Source organism: Temnothorax nylanderi, unplaced genomic scaffold (genome assembly GCF_030848795.1).
Source record: "Temnothorax nylanderi isolate EJ_2023f unplaced genomic scaffold, tnyl_v1.0 TNYL_tig0054_pilon, whole genome shotgun sequence".
NCBI classification, from domain to species: domain Eukaryota; kingdom Metazoa; phylum Arthropoda; class Insecta; order Hymenoptera; family Formicidae; genus Temnothorax; species Temnothorax nylanderi.
The window spans coordinates 945698-972106 of NW_027249116.1; the positions used below are offsets into that span (position 1 = coordinate 945698).

General features: G+C 36.4%; 1 protein-coding gene across 24 annotated transcripts in view; it reads right to left on the bottom strand.

Annotated features, from left to right (window-relative positions):
• Camkii (Calcium/calmodulin-dependent protein kinase II) overlaps positions 1 to 26409 on the bottom strand; it is a 115817-nt gene that overhangs the window by 70673 nt on the left and 18735 nt on the right. For all 24 annotated transcript variants that reach the window (XM_071706870.1, XM_071706869.1, XM_071706868.1 and 21 more), the window contains exons 2-3: positions 18584 to 18678; positions 10909 to 10968 (exon numbers count right to left, since the gene is read on the bottom strand). In XM_071706870.1, the coding sequence (XP_071562971.1) occupies positions 10909 to 10968; positions 18584 to 18678 (155 nt within the window). The remainder of the gene's footprint in view (positions 1 to 10908; positions 10969 to 18583; positions 18679 to 26409) is intronic.

The following is a 26409-nucleotide window of genomic DNA, read 5'->3' on the forward strand; positions in this document are numbered from 1 at the left end:
AATTTTATACTATTTTTTAATATACTTTTCCAAGCTTAGATGTATTTTTCACACACACGCACACACGCACGCACGCACGCACGCACATGCATGTGAAAACATGCAATCATTACAACAGAACAGATTTGTTCAAGTAACTATCAGAATTGGACGCTTCTAATAATTCATTAAAACAGTAAGACGATTATCGAACCATCATTTTCGACACATAGAAATCTCGTTATCCAGCAATTTTATTACTCCAAGGATCATTGGTCGAGCAATATCCCTGCACTCAAGTTAGATTTGCAGAGAGACCGGCTCTAAAATCACGATCGCCCATGCATCTACAATTCTACATGGATCATAGAATATGTCAAAGATTATCCAGATGTGAAATTATCGAGTGTAGAAATTTGGCCAAATTATAAATCTCGCGAAGATTATATTTTATTAATACCAATAAAGCAAATTATATTGATTTGTATTGACATGTGTTTGTATGATTTTGCCTTTTCAATTCTACTCATCTTTATAATAATTTTTTTCTAAATTGGAAGGAAAAACTTTTTTATACTTATTATAATTTTCCTTCGTTGTTAGAGCTTTTAAATATTCATTGTAGGCAAATACATTCACATCCATGAGTTACATTCAGGGCCGAAATTAGAAATTAGAAATAAACCCGCGAAAGAGCTTCGAATTTGCAAATAACCATCCTGTTACACAACATGTTTTCTTTCGTGATGCGTGCGATCATATCCATCCATGCGTGTTGCACGAAAGTGCAGTCTGAAGAGAGGGGAGGCAGAAAAAAAACACAAGTCAGAGGAAAGAAAAAAATGAGGTAAAGACTAGAGGGAACGAAACAAGCTTGACTGACAAGCAGGATCGATAAGTATCACTTGTTGACTCGAACGAACGTGAATTTCCCGTGTCGCATGCCATTACGTGGAACGCGCCGCAATCCGCGGCACGGAGAACGATTCGTGTCAACTAAGTCCTGCAGTCTCGGCGAATGGAACCATGAAATGAATAAAAGAAATGCTAGCGTCGTTGATCATGCCGACTCTTATGAATTATGGAAACATTGGAGCTGACACTACAGATCGGTCGGTCTAACAAACTTTAGTGTTCCTCGTTGGCGTCGTCGCGATATCACACCGGCCAAAGCTGATCGCAATTCGATCGTCACGTTCCTATCATTACCTATATACATTGCATGTATATACATATATCATCCTCATTCGGTGAACGAGAACGTGAAAACCGAATGACGGCTAGAATATCGTTTCCATATATGTATATATGTATGTATAATAAACAAATGTCCTGACTGACTGACTGACTGACTCATCAACGCCCAAACCCCCCTAAATCTAGAAACATGAAATTCGGCGAGTATAATTCCTTCCATAACGTAAGCAGCCACTAAGAAGGGATTTTTAAAAATTCGATCCCTAACAGGGTAAAAAGGGGTAAAATGTGTTTTCACGGATTCTTCAATATCTCTTAGGCCCGATGAGATATCGACTTGGTTTTTTATTTTAAGTAGTTACATACCGTAGCAAAGCACGGGTATCAAGTTAGTTATTCAATACATTGCATAAATTATTGAATGTTAATATGTAAAAAAAAGTATAATAAAAATTATTTTCCTGATAAAATCATTTCACTTTATGTTCCACGTTCCACTACGCTCACAATCTTGTGTAAATTATCTTGTCTAAATCGTCTAATCATCAGCTTTTCGTCGTATAAAGTATAAAGGATTAACCAATGTTATAAATTCACTTCCGCTTAGGTATACATGTAGCGGATATCTATTTTTACGAATAAACGAGACGACACAAATTATTACATCGTCGTTTATTATATCGCCGTCACTTTCGCACACAATTTACCAGCGTCATTCAACATAATTTAGCATTATATACGTCAATGCTAAGATATTCAAATTTTTTTTGTCGTTGACTCTCACGTAAACAAACAATAGAATTTTAATATAATCGATTTAATAGCGAGAGAGGAAAGTTGGAAAAAATTATATCGTATAATACAAATATCTGAATATCTTAGCGGAGATCGATATAGTAAACATATCGGCTGGCAAGTGCTTTCGTTACTCTCGACAATTTTTAGTCGAACAAGTGGTCGAGTGGCAGTCGAGCGGACTAGATATACGAGACGTGAGAAGAGAGACAAGATCTACCCGGGTATTGATCTACATTCTCTTCTTCGCCTGGTGCTCTTTTGCGTCACGCTCAGAAACTCTCCAAGATGCTGCGAGGACAATAAGACGACAAGATGCGAGAGCACGTACTCGTTGCCATTCGTCCGTTTTTATGGATCCTGCGCTATTATACGTACGCCTCGATGAGAGGTCAAGGTTTATCGCAGAATCACGCAGAATCACGCGCGCAATCTTCGAGAAATTTACGCCGACCATTTTACTAGATCGTCCAATAATGTTGCGCAAACACTGAGACAAAATTCAAGTACTTGCTTGGTATCATATACATTAAAAGATATAAAAATACAAAACACACACATAATTCTAACTTAAAATAAAGGTGAAACTTTAAGAAGTCATAGTGAAAAATATAAAGGAAATATATAATAGAAAGTCTGTAGAAATATAGAAAAATATTCATACACATTTTTTTCCCAACTGAATCACACTGAACGTCATCGTATATCGCGCCATCGTACGAAGCTCGCGATGGCAATAGTCGCATTGTCAGTGATAAAGGTCGACAAACGAACCGCCCGCGCCCGCGCCCGCAGCGACGATAATCCGCGGCAGAACCATCACGGATTCTCGTCACGACTTCTACTGACTACGTCAGTAGAAAGATAAACGATCATTTTCGGTTGGAATTGTCGATACAATCAACAGGATTGTCAACAGGACCGATTGTGATCGTTGTTACAATATATTATAGCCCCCTCCTATCCCCTTCCATCTCCCGTGCTAGAGATCTCTCACACCTTGATCAATAAAATTCGTTTAGGAAAAACACAGAACAAAAGAAGCAAAGATCGTTCAACCATTCGTGTCTATTCACATTTACGGCATAACGAATGGAAAAATACGAGCAATGACAATCTGATACGCTATTCAACTGATAGAAACATTACTTTTGTTACATTATCAAGAGTATAAATCTAGAAACACTGAACCATTGAAAAAAGGTGGTACCAGACTGAAGGCAAAACAATCTCTATACAGATTTACCGCTTTGTGCTCACACGTACTGCTCAGTCGCGCGACACTTATTTACACATTGTTGACCCTAGCTCGCCACACACAGCTCTCGTCCAGTGGACCGTTTTTCGCTTTTCTAGTTGTCACACAATAGCATAATTTTCTAGTTTCCTTATAATAAGCTCAATTTAAATTATAATAAGCCTTATAATAAGCTCAAATCATTTTCTTGACCTGATATTATCATAAACATCTTATTCAGAGTCTGTATTTCAGTACAAGTACAGTACAAGTTTAAATTAAAATATAAATTAGAATGAAAATGACAATGCGACAAAGTCGAGTGGTTTCACGGACCGGAGTGTAGCGAATTAAGGACTCGAAAATAAGTGTGGCTAGCTAGGGTACGTAAAATATCTGCTGTACTTATAATATTGTACATTTTGTCTATTCGGAAATATTCGAGAATAAAAATAGCGCTGCTTTCAAATCAGGCCCGAATTTTATGCGGGTGAATGTACTATATGATATGATAAGTTATATTAACTATATAACTAATATTGTATCATTTGTATCTAAAATTGCAGAATTTATCAATAATATTTTTTTTCCTTAACTCCGTTTCTTACAACCAATTAACTTGTACTAATTAATTTGGCACAGAATGCTTAAAACAAGAATATTTGGTAATACTTTCGTGCACCTCACACCACTTAAAAATCGCTGATTCTTGAATATATTATAGAAGACATTTACGCGCAGCAATACGAAAAAGCCGTCAAAAGCTGGCAAATTTTTTCGCGTGAGAGCAAAATGTTTGTGTCACAACACGGCATGGTCGAAAAGGGGACACCTGTTGTCAGTGAACGCTGTACAAAAATCTTCACGTTCGAGTACTCGCCAGGATCAACCGCAATCCGACACGAATCCGCGCAAAAACACACGCGGCGCCAAAAATTTCGTCCGGGATCACGCGCGGCCGATTGGCTTGTATCCAGCTTGTATGCGCACGATTCGTATCGTAACACATCAGTGTGGATTGCGTTTGTTAGCTCAAGGTCGCAATCGCATGCGTCGCGTACGAAAGTAATGGAAGCAATTCTTGTTGCTTCCTCGAAAAGAACGAAGTAGATGAAATTGAAAATGTTTTACGACCATTGGAATTTTGGCATCAAATAAATTCGACGATACATTGGCTCATTCCATTTCGAGAGTCACAAACGCTATTGCAATGGCATTCTCCATACTATTGGATTTAAATTTTATAACGTAATTCTATTCAAATTAATAAAACTAATGTATGTATTATACTAATGGAAAATCAAAAATAATTTGTAACAGAAAAAAAACTAAAAATGTAAAACAAATTTTTTTATTTCAATAAAATAAATTTAAAAATTGAGAAACAAATGATATACCTTTTCGTTTTCTTATCGAACAATCTGATTGAATCACACTTTATCAAATTTATTTCGATATATATTTGTTATAAAAATATCGGATAAATAAAACATGTAAAGGATCTGTTAGATCTGCAAGAAATCTCTCTCTCTCTCTCTCTCTCTCTCTCTCTCTCTCTCTCTCATATAACATTTATTACATATTAAATATCTTTTTTTAACTGTTCCTCTCTCTCTCTCTCTCTCTCTCTCTCTCTCTCTCTCTCTCTCTCTCTCTCCCCCCCTCTCCCCTAATATCGATTCGATTCTAAAAAAAAACTGGCGACGAAACCCAACCCAAGTAATTGCTGAATTATAAAAGATATCGGTGCCACTAGCGCATCGATACTATTCTGTACTTCTTTCAATTATTCGACAATGTTACATACATATTATAGATTTTCGGGTGTGAAAAAGATTGCTATACGAGAATGAAAGCGTGCATCGCGTTTAAGTGGAAGCTTGTACGTTATAATCGGTGTGCCGGGTCACATTTAGGGTAACTCCGGTATTTACGCCGCGCGGGGTTTTACGCCGCAGATGTCAGAAAAAATAGAAGGAATGAAGGTACTTGCTCGCAATTATTCTGTTATGTGCCTTTATGCCATATTAGTATTGTGTTGTAATTTTAGTTCTTTACTGTTAATATTAACGAAACTGTCGTGAGTTGAATCGATTTCTCACCATAGTAAGAAGCGCGATCTTGTGTTACGACCTACGTAAAATGATTACTGTAGGGAATGTAAAAAGTTTAATGGTTATTTCATGATACATAATTGTAGAGGGATAGTAAATAATGGAACACAGCAAAATACAAGTGCATAACTCTTGTATTTTTTGTTTAACTTAATATCTTGTATATATCCCTCCTATTTAGGATATATACGGCAAGTTAGCATGCGGGATTTATGCCATAGTACAGACACTTTGTAAGACTCGAAATCTCCTATGTGTTCTTTTTCCTTCTTTTTTTGGATCGTATAACAATAATCTTTAATGCATCTATCGCTCTTCTATTTTCTTTTTAAAATTTTTCAGTTTTATAATTTGTTTATCATTCTTACATCTTAATAAACTTCTTACACACATTTTATAACTTATTATGACATTTTATTGCCTTATTTATAAACATTATTTGTAATTTTTTATAAGGCGTATATTTCATCCATGAATGTCATATAACCCCCCCTCTGGGATGTATGGCAAAAATGCAAGAGTTTCTAAAAGTTTTTTTTATTAAATACAAAGAATGAATATTTCATATTTCTATTTTTTTTATAGTAGTAAACAGTATAAAGTTTTTATTGGTATAATCCATTTGCCTTAAACATAGTAAATAGTACTCGATAAATTAAGTTTCCCTTAGCTGCGACGTATATACCGGAGTTACCCTATATCAATTAGCAGCGCAGCCATTAAGACAGGTTTCATTCGAACTTACGAGCGAATGAGAGAGGCGTTAGTAATTATCGACGCACTTGCCGTCGAAATCAAGCGTATTTGCTGGACGTTCAATTTAGCTCGAGGACTGTTGAAGGTAAATCAGTCGACTGTAATTCACACCGTGACTTCCAATAGGAGAGATACGCGTAATCGAAGAGGCCGCTTAATGAATTAAAGACATTGAAAAGGTCAAGGTTCAAAGAGGTATGACGGCAAAGATAGAGTTCTGAACTACACCAATCACAGTATTAAACAATAAAGCAATAACATAAAGCAATTAAGACAGCAATAATTTAACAAGTGATATGAAAATATTCTTATCGAGAAAATCATATCTCAACGGTCTCATTTAACAAAGTGCTTTAATGAAATTAATTCAATCTGGAGTAAGTAATTCTGAAGTTGCGTGAAGAACATCACGTAACACTGTAAGATGTGACATATATGTACACATCACAAAATCACAATGTCAAAGATATATTCGTAACAAATTTTTTACTTTAACATAAATAAAATAAACCGCGCGGGAAACTGCTTTCGTACATTTTTGCATTCGCATTCTGTCCGTCTGCAGTTCTATCCGCATAATACCCTTTCGGGATCATCTCATCGCAACAAGACTATATACTTCTATACTATCGATGCAATTGCTAATGCTCCGACGCGGACGCAGTATTAACATGCGTTTCGCGTTGCTATACGATACGCGGAATCGATACATTCTTATTGGCTATAAATTTTCTACGATTATTCTCGTATATGTCTGCCATGCAAATGCAAATCGTCCATTTACACGCGAACCCAAGGCAAACGCAATTACGGAAGAGTAGTCATATATAGAAAACTAGCAGTAAACTTTCGCCCCTTTTTGCCTACAAGTGACTCTGCTCTGCACTTCCGTGAGTCTCGTGGGAGCGATCGTTGTCGAGGGCGAGTAACGAAGCCGCGCCGAATTAATCGGGATCGTCTAAATTGGCATCGCAATTAGCAATAGCGATGTCCAAATCTCCATTTGTCCACCAAGTGCATCGTATTGATACGCTTTACTTACTAGATCATATATGAGAATCGCAATTGTGCAGATAATGCGTGTTCAATCAGTGCGTAAAATGGAAGATGTTCGATAAAACGCGGCGCTCGCTCGATCCATATAATGCAAAGCGCTTAATAAATGTGATATGAAAAGGAAAATGTGTGTGATAAATATAAATCGTTACATACTTCGGCAATGATAATACAATAATTAATAATTATAAAAAGAAATACGATTGAAATATATAGACTGATATATAGACTGATTTCGATCTTAAAGATTACTTGTATAGTTGTACATTTTTCGTCTCCCTTTTCTATGTTAATATAGTCTTTGCGGGTCTCTAAAGTAATCATCAATTAGCCATACTGCTGTATTATACGCGCGAATCGTTTCATAATTTATTTATAACTTTAACCTTTCGACACGGTATATAATGTGAAGTGATGTGATGAGAGAGATAAAATATAAAATATATAAAATAAGTGTATAGAGAAAGAGAAGATATTACAAGTGTGCGTGCGTGCGTGCGTGCGTGTGTGTGTGTGTGTGTGTGTAAAGCTCTGCACCGAGCTTTAGCAACATATACTTCAGCAAATTTCAAGTCTATACTTTCACTCCACGAAAACTAAACTCCGACATAATTATACGAGGCTATTTAACATTGAAAATTAAAGGATTCTGGTGAGCTCAGGTCCAGAAATGCAAACAGACAATGGAAGTTTGTTCTTTAGTTAATTCCAGGTTTACTCTGCTTTAACCAGATCTCAACTTTGTTATCAGGATATCTAACAACGAAAATTCCAAAGTTATTGGGGAAAAAATAGTGTCTGATCAAACTTTATCCCGAGAGAAAAAAAGTTGTGCCAAAATCATCAAAGTATGCACAAAAAATTGATGTTTAATAAAAAAAAAACCTGCCGAAACACAATATGTACATACATTTTTCGATTATTTTGTTCATCACTCTCTTAGACTAACAAAAAATTCTTTATAGCATTATTTATAATGTGAAAGATTTACACGCTCATAAAAATTCCAAGCTTACGATGACAAGAACGGTAGGGCGCTTTTATACAATTTATCACCGAGCTTTGAAATGCATTATAGCATTTCCCAACGTCTTGAGACTCTAGTCGTGTAATCCACGGAAAATCGAATTACACGGAAGCCTCCGCGAGTTGCAAGAGCATGCCAAACCTAATTCACGTTTCTATTCTGATCTATGATAAAATATAAAAACACAAGTGTACGAAACCTTGAAATAAGTTACTTTAACTCTAAAGAGAGAATTTCTTCAAAGAAAATACGTAGAATAATTTATGTTTAATATCGAAGTAAGCTTGTTACTCTCGAACTTATTTAGAACACTTCAAAATTGCGAAAATTCTAGATAATTCTATAGATCGTAAAAGTTACAATAAGTTAATACGTAAAATAAGTTAATCGTATTATTAAAAATAATTCGGATAAATTAAAAACATGCCTTTGTTCTAATTCTAGTAAACCTTACATATGCTCAATCAATAACAAGGATTTGAATAAACCAGATGATGTAATCTATATGCTGCTGCTGCTATAATAGAATCAGCATAATTCAATAAAAAGCGTATCAAGTGACATCGACTGGAACAATCGACTCGTCAAGAATTTAATACGATATATAATAACGCGTAATAAAATAATTATAAAAACAAGAGGTAATTCATGAGTCGGAGAGTATAATGACGAGACACGAGATTAATTGCACTTTCAACATATTATATACATCAAATATACGGACGGCCAGAACGGGACGCGATTTACATTTTATCTAGATTACACCATACATGCAACATTGTGTGCAACGACAGTTTATTCGCCAATGGAACAACGTACTTTGAAACGGCGTTTAACTTTTTCCACTATTTTGAAACGCCATTTAAGTATCACGCTCGGCGCAACTTCACGAGAGATTAGAAATCTGGCTTTAAACTAAGCGTACGTACTTTTCCAGGTCGACAATTGCGAAACAAAATTAAATCGTAACTTATATGCTAATAAATAAACGAGAGAGAGATGTCTGTTTCCCTTTTGTTATATAATTACCTCTATTTATTAATAATCTCTTAAAAATCTCTCTCTCTCTCTCTATTTCTCTCTCTCAACGTTTGAGATTAGATTCAATTCATTCTTAATGATTATTTTTAACAAATATTAAAATTCTGTGTAAAATCCGCAAAAAGAATATTTACAAAACTGAGATAAAAATTACAAAACCTACATATTAAATTTTATATTAATAATTTCCTTTACATTAATAAATGTATATCCTTAGATTTTCTTTGAAATTTCTTTTCTCTCTTCATGCCTTTACGCGAAAAACAATGCATGGATATCGCATATACGTCCAAAGTGAAAAAAAAATGAGCAGAAATGCTTGTAAGATTTTATCAAACAAGCTTGGTCAAGAAATTAAAGTACCAGAAAATGGTTAACGAGCTTTTAGCAGTCTTTATTCTACACATTCAGAATATGGATATTTTCTGCTGTCTCGACAAATATCGATCGAACGACGTCCCTTCACGTACGAGTACCTATATAACATGTCTGCAAAAGCTCGAAAGACAACAGTGTGCGAATTTCGCACATTAAAATGAGGATGGAACAAATATTTATTCGAGAAAACTGTTAAGACAGTTTTATGGAAAAAAGGCGCCAACATTTTTGTCGTACTCGATGAAGATTGAGAATCAGTTTTAATTAAATTTTAATATTTAAATATTTGATTAAATCGTTAAATGTTTAATAAAATTGCTGTTCTATTAACTAACAATTATATATATTCTTACATCTCTCCTTATTTTTATAAAATATTATAAAATTTACGTCCACTAAAAAAATGATGATGCTTGCAATATTTTCTGTAAGGTTTATCACCTTTAAAGAAAAAAAATTTCTTAATTTTTAGGATAAAAAACAGATATAACGTACGTTACGTAACGTTGCAATTTCTTGGAAGAAAGATTTATCTTAAATATTATCAATGCGTTAAAAGAAATATCCAATGGTACAAGTGATGACCGAAACATAAGGAATGAAGAACATCAGAGTGTATTGAAGCGTAAAAGCGAAGTCATCCTTTATTCGTCGTTTCGCTTATGCATTTCTCTCTCTTGCTTTATTGAATTTCAATATTTCGTGTCGCTTGTATTCGATTTCTGTAATATTTATCGGCATATATCGTATTACAATATAATTGTTATGAAAAGACAGAAATTTTTATATTAAAGAAAGTTACAACAGCAATTCAACGATATATTCGGCGTGAGAAATAAAGCAAGCAATTTATAGAATGTCACAAAGTTTCGATAATATAATTAAATATTTACTGCAATAAAATTAGTATTTATTATTTCAATGAATTCGTAATATTTTATTAAACGTTCTACTGTAATGAAAACATAATTATTATACACGATCGTTGTAATTTATTGTCGAAGATAAGCAGTGATTGCAGAGGCCGCATGTCTGACTAAAGTGAGCGATATCTACTCGTGACGCCGGCCACGTATACCACGATCGTGTCACGTGCAGATCATTCATCATTTCACTTCGGAACGCCTACTCGGATTAAGTTCCAAGACTCGTCGTCAATATCGATTAGTGTGACTCAATTTAATTATCCTCTAATAACATATATACGAGAATGGCGTAAAATTAGCATGCAACGATGAGACGATTATAGCTTTTTCTCGTCTTTAATGTATCGCGATCGAACCGATCGCATAACGCGCATAAACTTGACAGAAATAAAATTGACTTACCGATATTTGGATGTTGCAATTTTCTACATATCCGCGCCTCACGCTCGAGTTTTTGAAAATCTGTAATAAGAGGACATACTTGGTTAAACATATGTATAATACATTAATAATTTAAAGAAAGTCAATAAAAGTAATTTAGATAACGTAAAACGAGTATTGCCACTTTCTCTAATTGCCGCAATCAATTATATTTTTGTAGATGACGACGAAAGCCTTCGGTGATGTGAGTTCGTCTAACGTAATATTAATTGCACGTTAATTTGCCTGAAACGTTCGATCGCCGGACAGAATCGTGACCGAATCAAATTTTGCATTGACGTTTCTCAACGAGCTTTCCCAGAGCTAATTCACTAAGAGGCACGAGAAAATTGCATTTATCGATGGTAGACTCATTTTGAGAATTATTTCCCGATACCTTCTTACGTACATTGCGGAATCAAGAATCAATTTCCTCTGTATTATAATATTTGATGGCCATTTGATTAAAATAGCTCAAGATGGTATGTCCTAAAGTATTGCTATTTTATTATTGCATTTTTTTTTTTCATAAATTTTACATAATCAACAAAGCGACTCCGAGCGAATAGTTATATTCTTCTTCTTATTAAAGAGTATATAATTATAATATCAATACTTTAACAAATTAACAAGATCATTAAATATTTGAAAAATAATCCATAAGTTAGCGAGACGCAAATAACGGAGTTATAACGACTGTTATATACGCGAATAAAGATATATCATCAATATAAATTGTCTCAAGGGAGACAATAATAAATATTTACTTAACACACTTGAGTCAATTAATTTCAATTAAAAAATTATAAGCTAGAAAATTACTTTGACGGAAAGAATTTTTATAATCTTTTACTAAACACAAATGCCAACCAATTTCCATACGTTCGTACATCGCTTTACTTGTTACGCTTTATTAATTACACGAGATTCTCTAATGATTCTCCAATGTTACGCAGACAATTGCTTTCTAGAAGCATAGCTGCGCGATCACACTCGTAACAAAATACGCAAATTGACCAACAAATTTCAGCAGCATTTCACGACTGAACAAAATGGCATTGCACGTAACGTTACATTCGGTGCTGTAGGCACAAGTTGCAACTCAATTAGGTGCAGACAAGTCGAGCGTTGCAATTCGCGGTAGCGATTATCTCGTCGACTAGCACGTTATCGCCGTCGAAGTTTCATTTTTATTTTATTAATCTTTCTTCCCTTCAGACTTCTCGCTGTATAAAAATATTGTAATCTTCGATCATATCCAGTATACATAAAATCAAGTTATGCAAAACTTTATAATCTTTCCTTTCGCTTACTTATCTCTTCTCTGATTTCCTCAAAAGTCGTTATAACGTCTTCAGATATATATCAAACTACCGCATTTTACATAAAAAATACAGTTGCATAAGAAAAAAAACTTACATAACGTGACCTTTCGCGTAACCCGGCGAACTATCTCACGCGTTTAATACATGGCAGAGACGTATCTATACGCGGACATCCTTATCAACTGTGTTGACAGCGTTGATTTTTATCTGCGACGAAATGTAAAAGATCGTCCCGATTAAGCGAGTCAAAAGCATACAAATTCTATTTTCTTCCACAGATTTCGCAAACAAATTATTTATCACTTAACACAGTAAGTGATAGTCCACTAATCGATAAAGGTGTGTCTGGATAACAGTCCTTGCGATCACCTTCACCCCCATCCAATAATTAACACAATCTATATAAAAATATATACCTATAAAATGTGTATGTGTGTGTGTGTGTGTGTGGAGGGGAGGAGGGGGCAGAGAAAGAGAGAAAGAGAGAGAGAGATATATATATATTACGCGCAATCACACACATCACATACATGTATACGCGTGTTTGAGCGAATCATTTCCAGCAGGTTACGCGGCAAACGGGCTCGTTAGAAAAGTGTATTTTCTTATTTTTATCTCGTTATAGACAGCTCTGTGCGGCCTGTCCTTAAGCATGCGCACGTTGCATTTTTCATAAGAATTATCCATATCGATTTGAGCGACCAATCTCGATCCACATCGAGAATCCATATATATGTATATGCTGCAAATCAATCAGCACACAAAAAATTACACATATGAATTTTTCATATCTCTATTTTAATAAAATTAATTAATTACGGTTCGAAGAATACAAACAATTAATTTTCGATTAAAACTGTATCATTACTCGTTACAATTACGAATGTAATTGATGGTTATCGTTACAATTCACGTTTGCTTTAAGAAAGCTAACGCTTGCTTGAAGAAGTTAATAGTGCAATCTCGAGTGCAATCGAGTTACGAAACGAATGCTCATGCAGAAAAATGGCGCATTTTCGCGCAATCAGTTTCGCTTTTCCGGCAATCACGCATTCTATAGAAAGATGTCGAAAAGACGAATGTCGATGCGCGTCCTTAAGAGCGTATCGTAACAGCTCTATCGACGAAAGGGTACCCGCGTCGTCGAAAGGTTGATCATTTCCATCGGCAAGGCCGATTCTCAGAAAGCATCCACCCGATGTAACGCTTCCCATCCGATAGAGCGCGAATGTCATGAAAGCGTCAATAATAAAAACCATCGTTGGTCGCGCTCGCTTATTATACAAGTCGATGCGGAGAAAGTGCGAGGTACCCTTGATCTGTCATGCGTGATAAAACTACAAGGATAATGATACATTTTTTCCTCCCGATTTCCGGACGGCAATGAAGAATCCCGTTATAAACTCCGCGAGAAAAATAGCATGGCTTTTTCATCGACAAACAGAAGTGTTTTTTTCCCCCATTTCGTTATATGTTAAAGATGTGTGTCAATAAAAACATTTTTGGACAAATTTATAGAAAACTAATAAAAAAAATATTAAACACCAAGTAATCTTCAAAATATTATCGCATAGAAAATGTGATAATTGACGAAAACTGCAATTTAAATTATAAATGACAAGATGTAATGTTAAAAAAGAATTGGCTTAAAACGGGATCAAGTGGAAAATTCAAAGAGAAAGACAAATAGAGATCGAATAGAAAAAGACAAGAAAAGCGCGAGTACTACTGGTATTAGTGCGCGTATATATCAAGAAACATGGCCAACCTCCTCGTGATTCTCTTTGTAGTCCAAAGCCGCGAATTAGAAATTTAAATGATCGCGACACCGACGAAATCCCGACTATATTACTCGATTAATTATTCGTCGTGCCGAAAGCAACGAAATTCCGCCGTTCGGATGAGTCTCACTCCCGGATAATAACTTTCAAGCGATAAAAAAGATTTTACAATTTCACAGTTCTGCTTTTGAATAAAAACGCTCGCATATCGTAAACAATTCGCAATGCATTGAATTCGAATATTCAAATACGAGCTATTGGCTTGGCTTACAATTAAATCGTCTGCAACTACTCAGCTGTGCAATTACTCAACATTAAGTTCTTTCTGTATATATGCTTTTTTGTTATTTATCACATAAAACATAAATTATCTGTGACACAGTTTCTATTTTCTATAAAAACATACGTTATAAAATAAATAGCTAACCTGAGCCATTTTAGAATAAACTATAAAAAGAAAGAAATGATTGTGTGTGTAACATATCCAGAATTGAACCAAGTTAAATTAAATTAATGTGTGTGTATAGTAATAAGTATATAATAATATTATAAAATAAACTGTAATTTTTTATTCACACAGTTCGTTACAAACTATTATTATCGCGCATGTTTAATCAACCGTCATTTCTCTATGTTTGATCGCGAGCGCATTTCGCACATGCCAATTAATTTAATACTGATTGGTTTCGTCCGTTGCGTCCAAGGACAAAACGCTATAAACCCAAGGACATAAACGTCATAAACGAATGAATAAGTGAAGAATCTTCTGCGTCTCCAGGATGACACTTGAATAATTTTGCAGCGTGAAGAACAATCGCACGGCGTGCGTTTCAACATGCACCACAAAAAGAATGGAAAAAGTCTTATCCCTCGGCGAGCATACCACAAAGTAGTACAAGTGCACTGTGTCGTTACGTGTCATACTCGCGCTGTCTCGGAATCGGAAATGATAGGAAATGACAACCAAGCGCGAATCGAATCGCGAGGAAATCAAGAAATTCCTACTCATTCCTCCTCCTACTCATAACGATTGGTTCCTATACCTCGCTATTTGCTTCCCTCTCGTTCCCAGAATTGGAGTTTTATTCGTTGCGCGGAGCGCGTACGCCATATTGCAGAGGCCGCGGCCTTCGTTAGGTCAAGAGGTCACTGGAGCAAGGTCGTAGTCTGAGCTGACTTGCACGAGCAAACGGCGATTCTTGCATGTCCGAGAAGACGAGAGAACAAGAGAGAAAGAAGAGAGGAAGGGGACGAGAAAGAGGGAAAGAGGGAGAGGGGGAGAGAGAGAGAGAGAGAGAGAGAGAGAGAGAGAGAGAGAGAGAGAGAGAGAGAGAGAGAGAGAGAGAGAGAGAGAGAGAGAAGATAAAGCAGAGAAAGATGTAGGTGAGAAGAGGAGCAGAAGGACAAAAGGAATAGAGGGAGGATTCCTTTTTTACCCTGACACCTTTTTACCTTTTACCCTCGCCATGCCTCGGCGCGGCGAAGCGATGCCAAAGATAGATTTATCTCGCCGCATCGTACCCGCAGAAAATGGCCATAAATTGAACGAGGGTGAAGGAAGTGAAGGACGGAAACGAGTATGCCGGCTTCGCGGGAGGAAATTATGCAATTCCGAGTGCTCGCGAGTCGTTCGGCGCGGTGAAGATGAGACGCGGCCTTCCTTTGCGATACCTATTCTCTCTCTTAATGCATACTTGCACGCGGAATTGAATCTTGATCAAACGAGGCAGCGGTCTGGGCAGAGGAATCCACCGAGAGCGATATATCGTTACTATTCTATGTGCATCGAAGAAATTCAGCTTTCATCGTAAAAGCCTCGAGTACATGGAAGATAGAAATATTATACCCAGAACTATTTCCGCACATAAGCATTTTGTAAGCAAATGGAAATAAAAATAAAAAGTTGAAAAAATATATATCTATGTATATTATTGTTATGCTAAATTTTAGATTGCGTATAAATAATATGAAAAATTGTGTTAAAATAACGAAAAAATGCTCGAGATAATGCGACGATTTTTATGACAAACTTTTTCGATAGTTATCAATTTTTTCAAGGCACAATATATGACGAGATTTGATTCAAACAGAATTCACACATCACACACACACACACACACACACACACACACCCATATGTAAGATAGAATGTGACGATAACTGGAAATTTTTTTTTATTTTTTTGCGAGAAACGCCATTGGTTTTTCATCACTTATATACTACTTATAGTATAACGCACGATTATTTCGATATATTTGTTATTGTTATATATTCAACTGTTTCATATTACTATGAATATTACATTATTCTGCCAGCAAAATTTCTTTCGCAGTGGTTAACCGTGATGCATTTACGTGCTGTAAAACGGTAGTGACCGCATTTCATGCGTTGTACTCGGATTAGAACGATGTGTTAGATATCATTCGCATCGTTGCGCCGCAGTCAAATGGTTCAATCGAGCAATCAAAACAATGCTACGTTAATCGTACGAACCAAATTGTAACGCGTAATTATTTTGAGCGATCGTGTTCTCATTTTACGCGTATCAGGTTGTTATAAATTTTGGCGTCAAGTTCGGTTTTGCGATAAAATAGTAGACTATATATAATTTTACAGAGAAAGAAATATCATATATCAGACAATTAATAAAATTATTTAAAACCATATAAAAAGAGAAAACGAAACAAAATGAAGTAGGAACCTATGCCGGCATACTCAATCGCGTATTCAGTGTCGCTAATTCGGCACTTTACGTGCAAAGTCGCCAAGTCTGTGGAGCGATAAAGGAGGAATTTAATTCGCCTCGTGTTCAATTATATGTATTAGTAATTAGGTATTGCGCGTTCGGCAACGTTCTTTCCATCTCCGCGTCATTCGAAAGCACTGCCTTCTTGATGATATACGTAGCGCGCGGATGCGATCATGCGATTGAATTTCAAAAGAGGCCGCGATGTATTTTCCGGACCAACGATCTCGCTGTACGGTAAAACTGACAACTGCATTGGTGATCCCGCGTAAGGATTGCGCTGGCAGTAGTAACGGAAATAGCCACTCGATCAAATCGATCAAATCGACGCAAGTTTTTGGCTTTTTTACTCGTCTGTGTACACTTGGAGGAAATTGTATTTACAAATCATTTGAAAAATTACAAACGAAAAAATATCTATGGTAAAAAGAGAAATCTTTCGTGCTTTTATTCCTGTTTCAGAATATTACACAAGTAATTGGACAAAAAAATAATAACAGATTGAAATAAAATAAAGTACTGTACACACACTGTGTTAAAATTTTCTATAGGTTAATTTGCGTAGAAAAATAAGTACTTACCAGAGTAACAACGAATTGCAACATTTTGATATCGACATATATGTCAAAGTGTATGCCAAAGAGACATATAGTAAATAATAAAGGCAACAGTTCTACGTATGTTGCTGTGCGTGCACATTTTCTGCGATCGAGCAACCGCGCGAGAGAAACGACCGTGTAAAGACATGAAAGCAGCTCTTTTGCAATGGAAATTTACGATGACAATTTCGAGGCGCTATTGCCTCAGAAACATTTCAAACGTTTCTGGAAAGAACGCTCGAGAAGAAGAGCCTTTCCTTTCCGTGCCTCGACCTGTCTCTACTATCTATATATATATATCATGTTAAAGAAAGCCGGAAACAACCTTTACCCGTCGCGTCGCGTCGCCCCACAAACGAGAGCACATCTCTCCCTTTCTTTCAAAAGATATTTCAGACTCGAGCTTGAAACACATGCTTGAATGAGTGAGCGCCTTTTAGTAGTGTAAGTACTTTTCGCTTAGAAACTTAATTTTATCGACACTCTGTTCACTGGCGTTAATGCGCTTTTGCAATCGCGATATTTTAATAACGACAAATATCTTATTATATGATCTTATCAAAGTAGATGAACAATATCTCGAAGAAGAAAATTTCCGAAATTTTTATTATCCTTTTTATTAATCCTTTATGTTTTCCATTATAATTTTCTAGCAATGATTAGCGATGACAGACATCTTTACAGATTTTCCAAGTATTTATAAGTGGTTTAGTCAAGATTTGTGACCGCAACAATTAAGTCGTCTATCGAATACGAGTCTATCAGAATACGAGTTATCTAATACGAGAAACATCAATCAGCCTATATTTACCCATTTATATACCAAGTCATCCCCGACCCCGACATGCACCATTGCACACCATGTCACAAGCGAGCCATGTCGCAGCAAACTTTGACTTACAATTAGATATCCCCCCCCCCCCAAGTTCAATAACAAGTTCAGATATTCTAACCGCTAACGAATATGACATATTACACATCCATACAAAAAAAATCGTGAAACACGTATAATCACAAATTGTCTATACGTAACTCTATACACCTTACATGCACGTTAACGACGCAAATTACAAAAAGCGTTGAATTATTCAAAATCAGCTTGCGCTATCCTTACCGAGTGACGACACGCCGAATTAAAACCAATGTGAATATTCAATGACGTGGTATAAAATTCGATTGACTCGCTTGTACTTGACTGCCACTTACCTCTATTCGAGAGTTTTTTGGTGTTTATGATTTTTGCAGCAAACTCGTGACCGGAGCTCTTTTGCACACATCGTCGAACCACGGAGAAGGCACCTCTGAAACAATCGCGAGAACAAACATATGTTATTATATTGCTATGTAATTGTTATTCGGAAAGATGATAATACGCGCAATATGTATATGGGTGTGTCTATAGTGGCGCACACAATGCATACAGATATATTAAAGCGTAATAATATATATACACGTCATAAATAACAAATTACGAATCCTCGCTAATTAACTTTTAAAAAATGCTTTGACCCTAACTCTTTTCACAATGCAAATGCTTTGACCTTAACTCTTTTTGCAATACGACTGATTTGAAACTCATATAATGCAAACATTATGAAAATTAAATACGTTAAGTAACAATATTATAGTAACGTATTATAGTTTGTTGAATTCGATAATTATTATTAGCCTATTATTGTGTGACAGTAATTATATTTGTATGACAAGTGTTAATAATATTCAATGACATTATTGCGTGAAATTTGTTATTTTAAAATGAAACATTTTAAAATGAATGAAATTGTTGAGTTACTGATGTAATTCTTGTAACTCTCGCCAAAATTAGATTATCCTTTTATTAATGTTTCATTGAAATTATGTACCGCGAGTACAAGTATATCATAAGAAATCTATCTTTAATCATGCATCAACACCATCCAACATTTGGTTGAATATCTTTGCTCTCGCAGCTTTCATTAGACGAAAAAAAAACTGAGTCTAAAATTTCCCAACTTAATTCTATGCGCGATACTTTTCTTTTATGGAATTTGTGGAATATGATAAAAATGACATTTTTTAAATCAAAAGACAGAACAGAAGACCGACGCGACGTGTAATAAACTTTTGAAAAGCATAGAATATATTGAAAAAGTCTTCAAACTTAAGCGTACGTTGCTATAATTTTCAAGGGATCCAAATGATGTTGTCACAGCCTGGTCACGGCCTGATCAAATCGATTCTACGATTCGCTTTACACCTCCGCGTTGCTAAAAATAAAATGATCGCGATTACATGCCGATTACATGCCGATTACATGCCGTGACGTTAAAAGTATTCGTTAAAGCGATATTCGAAGTAAAAAGAGCCGATTCCGTAACGAGACAGCGATTACACTCGCATCCAAGACCAGCGAGTAAAGTCCACCCTCAGAATTCATAGTCGCATGGCATATATCCGGCATCTCTAGCTACCCGAGAACTATAAACTTTCTCGATTACCCCATACCCTCGCGACACACTTCGCGCCGTTACTTTTTCTATATATGGAAAACCGCGTGGCCGGTACTAAGAAAACTTGGACTTGCTTTAGCACTTTAGTTTCTCCGCCGAGCGTTCTGTAGCGCCGTCGATCAAGGTGGTAGATTAGCGACTACAGATTGTTCATTGAGCGAACATTTGCCGAGAGATTTAAATTGTCGTCTTTCTTTCTTCACAAGCGAGGGCTTCCGTTTATCGGTCCGGAATTAATGGGAAAATCTGTTATTATCCGCATTGCAGATAATCGTCCACGCATTTTGTTGTCGTGAAAAAGAGATTCGGTTCAACCGAAATGGACATTGCTCGAAGAACGTTTTTCAGATGTCGTTTTAAAGTTGAAGCATGGAAAATGAATTTAGGCGGCTAGCAATATCATCGCGAAACTGCGTATGTCACCAGGAATAATTAAATTCTAGCATCGAGAATTAAATTTATTACCGCCTCAAATTTTTTTATGTGTTAATCGTAATCGTTCAGAAATTCAGCATTCAGAAATTGAGGTCGAACTATTATAGCTCCAGTTTTCTACGCGCAATAAACGAGTGCGTCGTTAAAATATCGTGTCGTTAGATTCGACACGGACGAAAGTTATAAAAGTCACGTCACAAGAGATTGCAAGATAATATAATAAAAAAATAATATATACATCGAGAAGAGCACAAATATTTTTCGTGACGCGACAAAGATAATATTTCGAATAAAAAATTTCATAGATTATCTCTTTCCATAGTGAAAGTATTATCCTTGCTACGGGGTATAGAGACTCCCGAGGCCGATACTGGTCCTGCTGGCGTCGGCGCTGTGTTGCAGGCAGCGATGCGACGCGACGCGACGCGACGCGACGCGACGCACGCCACGACGATCACGCCGCTCGGTCTGCCCGGAGGAAAAAGGGCGAGGCGGGTGCTTGGCTCGTTTCCATGACGACCAATCATTGCCGGAGATTGTGCCACCAGCTACCGCGTGCACCAACCCCCGTCACGCCAACCCCCTGCCGCTTTTCCAACCCCTCATCATAGAGCGGGGTAGCTTTTCCGCTCACGTGCTCTTTACGAGATTATAACGCCGAAGCACCACGATTATTTAACGTCACGCTCCTGTTCTCGCGCTACACGCTCATCCCCTTCACGCGCATGTCGGTCACGATCAGATACATTTGAATTTTACTAATTGTAAATAAGCAAAGCTTTGTAAACTTCCATCCAAGTCGAGTATCGAATATTGCGAGGATCAATCAAAGAATGTAATAAAAACACTCAACTTTAATAAACATCCATTTTTAATATTTTTATACAAACGTGAATTTATTTTCTGCCATAAAAATATCGATATCAATTATAATAGTGAGAATACCTTCTTTATGATGACACATCTAACAAATTTAACTAGTTCTCATATTTTCATTTCAAGATTAAGAGTACACTTTCGCATTTTGTCGCGGACCTTTCTCCTTTGCGTGATATTGCGCCGCAAAGAATAGAGTAAGGTAAACAGAAAAATGTCGATGGAAGAAGGACACGTGAGACCAACAGCAAGGTAAAAAAGGGAGCCGCGCAAGAGTGGAGTAGAAGATGGAGATGTTGCAGAAAAAAAAACCCGTGAGGGAAGTGAGGAATGGAAGAATAATGCAAGGGGACGAAAGACATCGACCTTGAAACGAGTCAGTTCGCTCGCTGACGTGGAACTAGGGCGATCGACGATGAATCCTCAAAGAGAAGCGTCCTAGCTGTCGCCCAACAACGACGGCAACGGAGATGCGCTTTAAATACCCGCTCGTTCTTGCCAACACACGGCTCGCTTGCTCGCCACGCGAGATTGTGGCGTCCCTAAGGGCACTTTTCTTCTTTATCCGACTGCCCCGTGCCCGTGGTGTCTCTGGTCTCATCGCGCTCGATTTATCACCTTCCTCGACGTCGCGCGTCGCTCCTCGTCGTTTTTCCATTGTAAGTTTCCACTATTCTACCGCGGTTTAACTAAAGTTTAGGGGACCTACTGACAGAAGAAGTTACGGAGAACTTTATTTCCTTCTTTTATTTTGAGCAATCCCGATTCCGATTATTCCGTTTGACGATTATTTCGCTATTTATCTCTTCAACAGAATTTTCAATCGATTATATCATAAAATTTAATCTTAGAACTGACTATATCAACCGACTAATAGAAATGTAAACTTGATTTGTGACCAGGGAGAACAATATAAAGAATGATGATAAAATAATATAACAATTTGCTATGTTTACGTTTATAGATATATCTATCTTATTGCTAGACAGTAGAGAGAATTGTGAGCAAACGAATTAATCCTTCATAATGGAGCAAATATAAAAATTCTCTTTTCCGCTTGATCTTGTATCCTTAGTAACCGCGGCTACTGACTCCTACTAGCAATTATTAACTTTATCGAACTTTCACCGATTGGATTTCGCGGCGAAACCTCCAATCGAGTGACGCTAAGGCCATCGAAAATAGCCTCCCGTTACCCAAGTTAGTTTTCGATCTCGAAGAAACTAGTGGGCGAACTAATCGAGAAAGCACTATCGAGAAAGAGAGAAAGGATGGAAAAAAGAGAGAATGAAGGAAGAAGGAAGCTTTAACCGGTATACCTGGATATCTTACAAAATGGGTATACACGTTTGCGCGCGCAGGTCCTGCGGAATCCTATACGACACTCGGCCGCGCCGCGCCGCGCCGCGCCGGGTTCCTCTACAGTCTACACTAGTCTACAGCATAGCATCGCGCATCACGTGGTAGGTCGTAAAGCGTGGTACTCTTGTACTTTGCATAGTGACTCTACCCGTCCTACTTCTGTCGTTGCACCGCTACTATGCGACACCGCGACCGATCGCGAACGTGAGCCGTACATATACATGTATCTATATACATATACATATAGATGTGCATGATGTACATACATGCACATGCATGTTGCCGCAGCAAATACTACAGAACTGTCTGCTGCTGCTGCTACGGATGGGCCTACTCCTATCACTGAGAGCTATTATTAACCCTTAAACCGAGTAGCCAGCTTCCATATTATCCCTGAAATTGCCGCAAGAATACGGGCCTTCAACCCTACAATCGAACCCTCCAGTTGAATCACAGTCAACTATTGCATGGAACGCGAGAACACGAGCAAATAAGCTCGTAAACTCGAGAAAAAAATTGAAACGAATGTAAAATACTCTTGACAAACTATACATAACTACTGTTTTTAGATGATACAGTGATTATTGGAAGGAAAATTTAATTTCTTAAAAATTTTTTTCCCAGGGGAACCTACATGCACAAATGTCAATAGGCATATTATTGACTTCGCAAAAAAGATAAAATTTATTTCATGTTTTTTACAAAATGTTTGATTAAAAAAAAGATTTTATATAGAAGATATAGATCATCAATGATTTATTTTTTAATTCTACGTGAGAGTTATTCGGTTATTGTGTTACGCGGATATACATATAACATAAAATTGCATCCGATTATTCAAATAATTAGTTCCGAAATGGATAATAACACTATAACAACGATTAATGGAAAAAAGCTATCTCATGCTATATGTTTATTATTTTTTTGAATAAATAATTATGCATTCTTATAAGAGTAAATGAAAAAGAGAGTTTATAATAATTCAATTATAAACAAAATTCAATTATAAAATTGAGAAAACTTAACAAAACTTATTCGTACCCCGCGAGCTAGAAAACTTGACGTTTAATTAGTGCATAAAATATGTGAATATGCGAACAATGATGTCTTTTACCCCTACATTCTCTCCTACAACAGACTCAATTAACATAATAATTAAATTGCATTAAGTATATTGTTTGCTATATTTGTACCAATTGGCAGAAGCAATAATTTCCGGTAAGACATATATATATATCACAATGTAAAATAAAACCTGGACTGTAAAATAATCTACATAATTGTCGGAAAAAATCCCAATTAAAGCTTGTATTCCAAGTAACACTGTTATTTAAAATTTTATTTACTAAAAAATACTCTTTTCATTCATTTCGTACTTCCGAAAAGCGTTCTCCTAAACAGTACCAGCATTTTTCTACAGCATTAACTGCGTCATGGCGTACAAAGGCTTCTTCAAGAAAGAGAAATTCTTAAAGAAGACAACAATTACTCTATTTGTCTTCTAACTGGCGTTAATTGTTACATAATCCATAAATAAAAGCTTTAGTCTTCGTCGCGCGCGCAAGTTGCGTTCGGAATAAATTCAAATCACGGAATAGTCCATGAAATGAACTAATGTGGATAATTGATGGGTGGAATATTTCGAGATTACGACCGACGTTTCTCCATCTTCATGAAGCCGAGAGTTATCCATTCATATATAAGAATCAAAAGCCATCAGATATTGTGGCAGCAGGCCAACGGCGCACGACGAGTAATAGTCGATAAGATAATTTCCCTAGGGATAGCTCTCGCTGCACTCTTTTTCCAACGAGTCATTACTTTATTACGGCCGTAGCTGTTTAGATAAGAAGCCTAAAATTCTACGAATAACGACCTCCCGACCGTAAGTATTATTTTGTTAAGAAATTAAAGCGGATTAAAATGGATGGTGGCGAACAAAACCTCGGCGGTAAAATTTCACCCTGCCGCTAAAATGCCACGCATTTTCTACCTTCGAAACGATGTGTTGCAAAAGTATGTATATGTAACGCATGTGCGAGGGTAATTTTGTTGCGGACATTATTGTTTAACGCAATCTGCATTTCAAGACGGAGTTTTAAGAACCTGTTACATTTAGGAGAAAATTAATGCCGCAGTTATAATTGAAATTAATTCCTAGTTTAAGAATCCAATTAAAAAATTACAAGAATTTAATTTACACTAAAGAAAAAAGAGGTGTTTTACAATTTTTATTTTAATAAATTTTAATAAATTTTCCTAACAATCTCATCTTAAGACTTTTAATTTAATATCTGCATATACTTTTGCGTGCTTTGCATAATTTATTTTTTTCCCCCTCGCAATGTAACATGTAAACATTTTTCTCTCACATTTTCTATTTTCCACACAAACTCGGCGTCCAACAATTAATTAACCTCTTCGAAATTATATTTATTTCGAAATTGAGTTATATATGTATACATCTAACAATTACTATCAACATTTTCTTCTATTGAAACTATGATATTTTCTTTGACTATCCTATTCATCGATTCTATCTCTTATTTCCCTTCTTGAAATTGCGCGTGAAATTGTTCATTAAGAATCGACTTTATGGAAAAATAGTTTTACTCCAAATAACGAACAATGCATAACTCTCTGTTTTCGCATTGAGCTGTTTTATTCCACACGTCGACCGGCCGGCGCGGGCGCGTGCAACAATAGAGAATGGCGACTGGCGACTGCTCGCGATAGTTTTGTGTGGAGACCCGTGGCATTCAGTTGACGGCAGTGACAACGAGAGAGAAAAAGCAAAACCGCGGCGAAAAAATGGAGCTTGCGGTCTCTATGTGATTCACATTGCACAGAAGCACACGAGACGCACCTAGGAATGCATTTTATCAGCAAGTAAATTCGCTACTTAATTTCTTTCATCCTAAACTTGATAAAACTTGTAGATTTGTAGACGCGAGAAGAATTTTATAATTTCTGTTTCTATCCCTATATTGTTCCCTCATACTCAAATTGTACGGATAAAAATATTAGTCAAAATTTCACTATTACTTTATCGATAGAGAAAGAAAAAAGAGAGATAAAAGATTCTCTTTCGTAAAAAGATGATTTTTCGTGATATTTCGTGGTATGTAATAAAAATATTTAGAGAATAAAACACGAGATTGTTAACTTTTTAATACGTCTGCTTTAAGCACCGAAGTATGCAGATTTAATCTTGACTGTGAGATACCAATATCCTATGTTAAATTTAAGCGTGCCATCCCCCAGGCGCGCCTTGACATAGCCGTCTCTGCTCGATGATCCGTCCGATATTCCGGCCGCTCGGAAAGTTTCACGGGCTATCTTTGACGTTCGACATGATAGATTCCGGAGATGACCGGCAGCCGTTGGAATGACATCCCGTCAATTCAATAGAAGCGTCGCAAAATTCATCGACGAACGAAAGTACCGCATTTTATTTAATTTCAGCAAAAGCTCGGTATTTATTCAATTCTGAACTTCTTCCGATTTAATATTTTTAACATAATATTACGTGTAGTCAAATAATTGAGATGTTGGATAAACGAAACAAGTTAGATAAATAAGTCTTTATTAGATAATTAAGATTAAGATTGTTGTAAACGAAACAATATGCAATAATTTTTTAAAATAATTAGTCATCTCTTTCTCATAATTTCTGAATTATTATGGCGTGAGAGAATACTCGTGTCTGTCTGTCTGTCTCTCTCTCTCTCTCTCTCTCTCTCTCTCTCTCTCTCTCTCTCTCTCTCCTCTCTCTCTCTCTCTCTCTCTCTCTCTCTCTCTCTCTCTCTCTCTCTCATCACTATTTTTGTATCGAGAGAAAGAGAGGGAATCATTATGTTAAACTATTCT